General features: G+C 37.9%; 1 protein-coding gene across 1 annotated transcript; it reads left to right on the top strand.

The window, feature by feature from the left end:
* The first annotated feature begins 82 nt into the window (after positions 1–82).
* LOC149736432 (uncharacterized) lies at positions 83–6,566 on the top strand. Its single transcript, XM_089876932.1, has 5 exons — positions 83–282; positions 686–2,508; positions 5,043–5,145; positions 5,513–5,705; positions 6,195–6,566. Exons 2-5 carry the CDS (start codon positions 2,007–2,009, stop codon positions 6,240–6,242), a joined length of 846 nt encoding a protein of 281 aa, XP_089733058.1. The 5' UTR covers positions 83–282; positions 686–2,006; the 3' UTR covers positions 6,243–6,566.
* Positions 6,567–6,582: the final 16 nt, after the last annotated feature.

Here is a 6,582-nt window from a genome sequence, read left to right as displayed (position 1 = left end):
TTCATGCGTTTCAGACATAAATATAGCATTATTCATTGTTTCCAAATCACGTTGTCACGTCGGGGACTAGAATAAACAGTATCTGAGATTATTCATCTATGATTTCATGGTCTATAAAGTAAACTGTTAATACTTTTTAGTATTACTTTATATGCTGTAGTTGCTTAGCTTGGTTAGGGCTGTTGATGACGGTACACTAAACAAAAAAAAGACACTAGTTTTAAAACCTGCGTTCGAACTGTAATAATTTAAAACTAAGCTTTATTGCACTACTCACAAACGGTAAGTATATAAAAAGTTATAAAACAGTAAGCAGTTTATTTAAACAACCTAAAAGAAAACCATTATCACAACGTAACCTACAGGACGCCACGTGAAATGGTCGCCCAAATACTTTTGCCAGACCATGTCGATTTCTAGCTGTTTCTGGTATAGGATTGTGAAGGTTGTGAATTTCTGGGTTTGGGATTAGTTCTGTAAAAACGTTCTCAGAAGAATGAAACTGGTTAATCTAAATTGAAACTCTTTCCAATGTTATTGTAATGGGTAAGTTATTAATTTACCGTGGACCTTATTTGTTTTCTTATGTGTACGTACTTGAATTTATGTAACCTACAATGACGTAACCTGCTGTCTTAAGCAGGCTAATATCAGAAACCTCACAACAAGTTCGCTTATCCTTCAGGTTAAAGAAGCGTGTATAATTCGAAACGATTTCCGATTTACCGCCCATTACAGATGTCAAGAAAGGAACTGATGACTATCACAGTAGAACGGTGTAATGTCGGTGAGGATCACAGCATAGATTTGGCAAGCACAAACGAGGCTCTGTAATCAGAGTGAGTCATAGGACCTATGACATAGGCGTGCCTCGATAGGTTTTATTGAACAAGAACAGTGATTTTTTGTTCATTTCGAAACTCCACTACCGTCCCACATGCAAACCCCATATGAACACGGTTTTTCTGTGCGCATATACGAGATTTAAAGGGGTGGAGTTGGATCATGATTGAAATATTTGTAGACCACCGAGACCTACCGAACTTTCCACGTCGGCCGTTTTGAATCCCTTTATCCCAAAAACGATTGATTCTCATCCAAAAAGGCATTTCTGCCTAATAAGAGATCATACGCGTTATACGGAGCATGCGTAGCGTAGTTGGCGTTTTTAACAATGAGGCCTATATATAGTTTAAACTACTGCTCAAAAAATGGTACATTGTAAAACAAAGTGACAAAAAAACATCCGAAATATAATTTAACTTAATTTCTGATCATTTATGTGCTAATGGATAGAAAATGTGTGGCCTCTATATTCGATGCAAAATGCTTTGTTTATTTTGTGTGCTGTTTATAACTGCAAACGTGATTGGGCCATAGAACTTTATATTTACATCAGAAACCACATCAAGAGCAATATAGAGCAAGCGTATTACTAAGGCGAGTGCTGACAAAACAGTATCACGTTAGCTAATCATTTCAATCTGTCAATTTCAGATTCCGCAGATCATCATTTTAGTCTAATTAATTTGACAAGTATTACCACTAAACAATGTTTTCATTGTATAAATATCATGTAGCGAAAGGTCACACAGAATACATCGATCAAAATTTGCGGTGTTTTGTTTATTTATGTCCTTTTAACTTTGCGGTTGCCCTTTCACTTAACTAATTCATCCGCTAAATACGTGATGCTAATTAAATCTTTTGGGGCGCTTTTTTTAAATGTTTAATACGCATAGAAATGGAGCAAAGTTGTCCCACAGACACAGCAACCTGAAAAAAGCAGGTCGTAACAGTCGCTTCCAGTTTCCGGCGTCGTAGTTTGTGTAAACTTCGGCCTTCTTCTTCGCCGGTAAAACTGTACGGTTATAAAGCCAGCTTACGGCTTCACAATCTGCGTCAGTCATATGTAAGCTACGAGCCTTGTACAGGGAAATATAAGTACAACAACTTGTATAAAAAAATTATACCAACCGCGTGTTACTACATCAGTGCCTTATCGAATGAGAATGAAGATCGTTGGGGCAAAGATTGGTTTGGTTCTCCTAGTACTGATGCTGTCTCCTTACTACACAAATGCTCGGAAAGGTGGTCGAAGACCGAGGAAACATTGTCGAGATTCTTTGGACGGATGTGGGAGATCCAGGCGTCCGAAACCGACAATTCCGCTACCGAGTATCAGTAGCTCGTCCGACAATCCCGAATCTTCAAGACCCATAGCATGCGCTCCTTGCTCACGAATGTCGTGCCTACATGAACCTGGGACCCTCAGATGCGACGGTGGCGTTGTGACCGGATTCTGCGGCTGTTGTCAATACTGCGCAAAGCTGGAGGGCGAAAGTTGTGGCGGGAGGAACTTGTACTTGGGAAAATGCGGTGCTGGCCTAACTTGTAATAGGTCGGGTGCATCGCCCACCCGGCGATCAGTACACGATGTCTTTGACATTGATAGGTCCAGGTCATCGTCACCAGAATCGCTCGAATTGAGAGGAACATGTCGCAGAGGTTAGTACGTTATTTGCTACTGGGGATATTTCCTGTAGTAATAAGCCCTACGTTAAAAGTGCTTATAAGTTTTTCGTTAGTTCAGAATATTTTGCAAAAACAAACATTTTACACAATTTAGGTATAGAGCAGTGTTTTAAAATTACAGCAAAAAAATTAATAATTTGGTATATAAAACAAAATTGCATCAATATATAGCCTAATAATCAAGAATGAATATATAAAAGTCCTTTATGATGCAGGTAACTTCACAAATTATACATCAAAAAGAAGGTTTTTTACATATACTGATCAATTAAGTTTGTAATACATTATATTTTAATATTTTTGTTCTTTTCTAAAGAATTCCATAATCTAAGATTACATAAAATTGATGACGTCATCAAAAAATAAAAATATGATATTGAAGATAATTTCATACTGCACAAACTTCCTAAAGAAAGTCTTGGTCTAGCTGCTATGCTTTGCTTGCAAAATCCAATCAAGTGAGACCTGGTCAAAAAAGTAAAAATTACGAAAAACAATCACGCGGCCAAAAGGGTTAAAATTTTACAATGAAAAAATTATTAATTTTGTATATGAAACAAAATTGCATGAATATATAATAATAAAAAAAAACTATACAATACAAATTTAATAGTTAAGAGTAAAGCTCAGGCGAATTGATATCGGGGGTGCATACATAAAACCCTTTATCTTTATCCGGGTTTCAATGCGTGAACAGTGCCGCCGAAAGGAAATAAATTAGGAGATTAGTCAAATTTTTCGACAAGGAAGTGTTGGACAATATTGTTTGCCGTCATAACATTGGGTGTCTTTATCTGGCAATGTTAGGTTAGTCGATAGCGGGTCTATGTGAAGTTTCAATAGCGGTGGAATAATATGTCTCTATCAGAGATTACCACCCTTTTATCGCAGCGCCAGTGCGCCACTGAATGACTCCTGGTCAGTAAGGACAGCGAGAACTAATATTAGGACACGCTGCTGGTCACACGTAACATCCTGTGTGGCCGATAAGCAACTCACACTGCTGTATGTGCGGGCCCTTTGACGTTTTTCCGGGCCATGGCCTGTAAGCCATACGATTCACCCTTTTATGTCTTTTGCATTAGCACCCAGCTGCGCCACGCGAAGCCGTTTAGTCGGGGTGAAAGGTATTCCCACCAAAGTAAAGTTGGCGGATAATGGAATTGCAAAAGGGCCGACTAAGGTCACTTAAATGACGCAGAAAAAATTGGAACAAAAATGAAAGCTAAACAAAATTCACACGTAACAGCGTTGCATCTTCAATTTCATAATCCCATAAAAGGCTCTTATAGTAGATTAAACCATATATCTTAATCTCGTTGCCGCAAGATCAGTATACGTTGTGTACACAATACTATTCGATTACAAAACAAACGTATACCAGAGGTTAAACCTACGAACGATATTTTGTGTTTCTGTTAAACTTAAATCCACTCCGCCCGTATTGGATTGAATGAAGCAGACACAGAATTAAATAGATTGTTGCAAATATCTCAGCAATTATTACACTTAGTGGTTTGATTTTGGGTTTACTAAACACATTTTAATGGAACGTGCCCATCTGGGCTCGGTTTATTTTGACCTTCGTCGTCATATCGTTATGGGTGTGAGTGTCCTATGTGTCATATTGAGAGGACGTTTCGAACTTTATTCGTGGGAAAATTGTCGCTCCGTGGAATGATCTGATACTCCAGGAGATGGAGAACGGCCCAAATCCTAAAAGAAACCGCCGAGCGTGAGTGATTAGTTGCGGGCCCCCATTTTATTTACACTCGCGTACTTGACTTTGTAATAACCTGTGACGGTGTGGGCGTGCCGTTATGACGTGTGAAAATTTCACTTCACAAGGCCTCGTTACTGTTTCAATTCGGCACAAGGCATCTATGGCTTGCATCTTATTTGGGAATGTACGTGTGTGGCGCACAGGTGGAGGTTAGGGCGGCTAGTTTCCTTTTTTGTGTTTGAGCTTGACAGCTCGAACACTTCACACACTTAAACGTTTCGGTTTTGTTTGATGAGCGAACCGACTCTTTGTGTGGTAAATAGAAATCAACAAAGAGCATTCAATTCAAATTCTTGTGACTTGATGTTACGGACTTGATTGATTGACAGGAGTATGGATTATAGTCTGTATAAATTACCACACGGAGTTTATCACGGTTTTTACAGTAAAACAAATTACTCAATATTTCGGTAAAATAATATAGTGTCGCAATAACCTAGCATTTTGTGAAACAATTTCGAAGCGCAAAAAGTATATAAATTTAATATGGCTAAATATTTTGTACTATACCGGTATTTGCAGGCCGGTTGTTAGTAAAAAATACTTTTCACAGTTTTTCATAAATGTAGATTGAATTAAAAATAACCTAATCTGATGCTCTATAACTGCGTGTACAGACCGACGGCACCGAACTATAAAGCAACTAACCAGATTTTTACACACGGCAAAATTTTAATTAAAAAACATATTTCGTTTAATTATATTCAGTTGCATATTTTAACAGGCGATCAAATTGCCCAGCCAACGCCAGACCCGACGTCATCATGCAGACCAGAATGTTCAGCGGAGTATTGTTTTTCCCAACCTAATGCAATTTGCTCTGCCAGGTTCGTTTACTAACGAACTGCCAACGAATATATACTTTGTGTCTTCATAGCGGTTCAATATGTAGCACTGTGGAACAAGATGGGATACTGTTATAACCTGAAGCCTATACATATCCAGACCGTGTTTTGAACAACTAACAACACTCTTTTAGATTCGCGGGGCTACAGTTATATAATTCTATGTAAATAGTCTTTGTTTTTTACAAACGAAGAAAAGAAATTGAAGACCTGTCCCATCTTACCCCGTCCAACAATAACATAATGAAAAACTTATAAAGTTCGTATGAGTAAAAAAAACGAAGGACGTCTTTTTACAAAACTATACAGTCGTTATACACGCTATGAATAAAAAAATGTTTTTTTTCAGAAACAACGCAGTAATGCAGCATCCTTGTCAAGGCGTTTGTCAACACACTTCATGCAAAGCTTGTTTTATAACTCCCACCCCGAAGTGCAACAAGTGTAAAGTGAATGACTTCAAATGTATGCGTTCATTTGGTAGGTGCGTGAAATCAAAATCCACTTGCAAGAAAAAGAAGTATCCGTGCAAGAAACGAAAGGTTAGAATGTAATATAATAGGGTCGGGGAAGATGGGACCTCTAGCACAAAATATCCAGATAACCTGATCGTATTTTTAACAATTAACAGCGGTCTATGGGAGCCGTGAAGATATAGATTTATAAATGTTTGATTGTTTATTGTTAACTGCTAAATGGGACGAGAAAACAAAGTTAAAAGGTGTCCCATCTTCCCCCAACCTACTGTATAATTATTTGATGACGGAACGATTTGCTGAATGGATTAACATTGATTGTGAGTTTTAAATGCAGATATAGTAGGGTGGGGGAAGATGGAAATCATTTTCGATTTATTTTTTCGTCCCATTTGTCATTAGGAAAATTCAAAAAATTATAAAAACGTTTTCTCACGACCACCATAGACTGTTGTTACTTGTTTAAAACACGATCGGGATATTCAAATAGTATTTGCTTGATGTGTCCCTTCTTACCACACAGAACTATATCATTTTGCTCGTTTCATTTTACAGACATGGCGAGCTGATGAATCTTTTAAATGCTGGGTAGCAGAATGTTAACAAGAAGATAGATTTGCACTGTGATGGGAAACACCTACTAAGTAGTTATAAACTACATCCACATGTATTTACCCATTGCTAAGTTTATGACAAAGTAGCATATATGCTACGTCCTATGTAGAAAAATCACTGCACGCTTTTGTTCATGTTTTGTGCCCGACCGCTATTTATGCATCGCCATTTCTACCGAGTGTCTTCACTGCCCTTTCTATCTTCCGCATCGTGTGAATATACGTAAAACAACGCTGTAGAGAAGCTTTATGTACGCTGGGGTAAAATGTTACCTAGATGTGCGCTAATACAGTTCCGAACCTATTGAAACAATACTGTAGTCATAGAA

This window comes from Ciona robusta, chromosome 4, assembly GCF_009617815.1.
Source record: "Ciona robusta chromosome 4, ASM961781v2".
NCBI classification, from domain to species: domain Eukaryota; kingdom Metazoa; phylum Chordata; class Ascidiacea; order Phlebobranchia; family Cionidae; genus Ciona; species Ciona robusta.
Note: the sequence above shows the minus strand (reverse complement) of the source record. Positions and strands in the feature narration are given on the sequence as shown.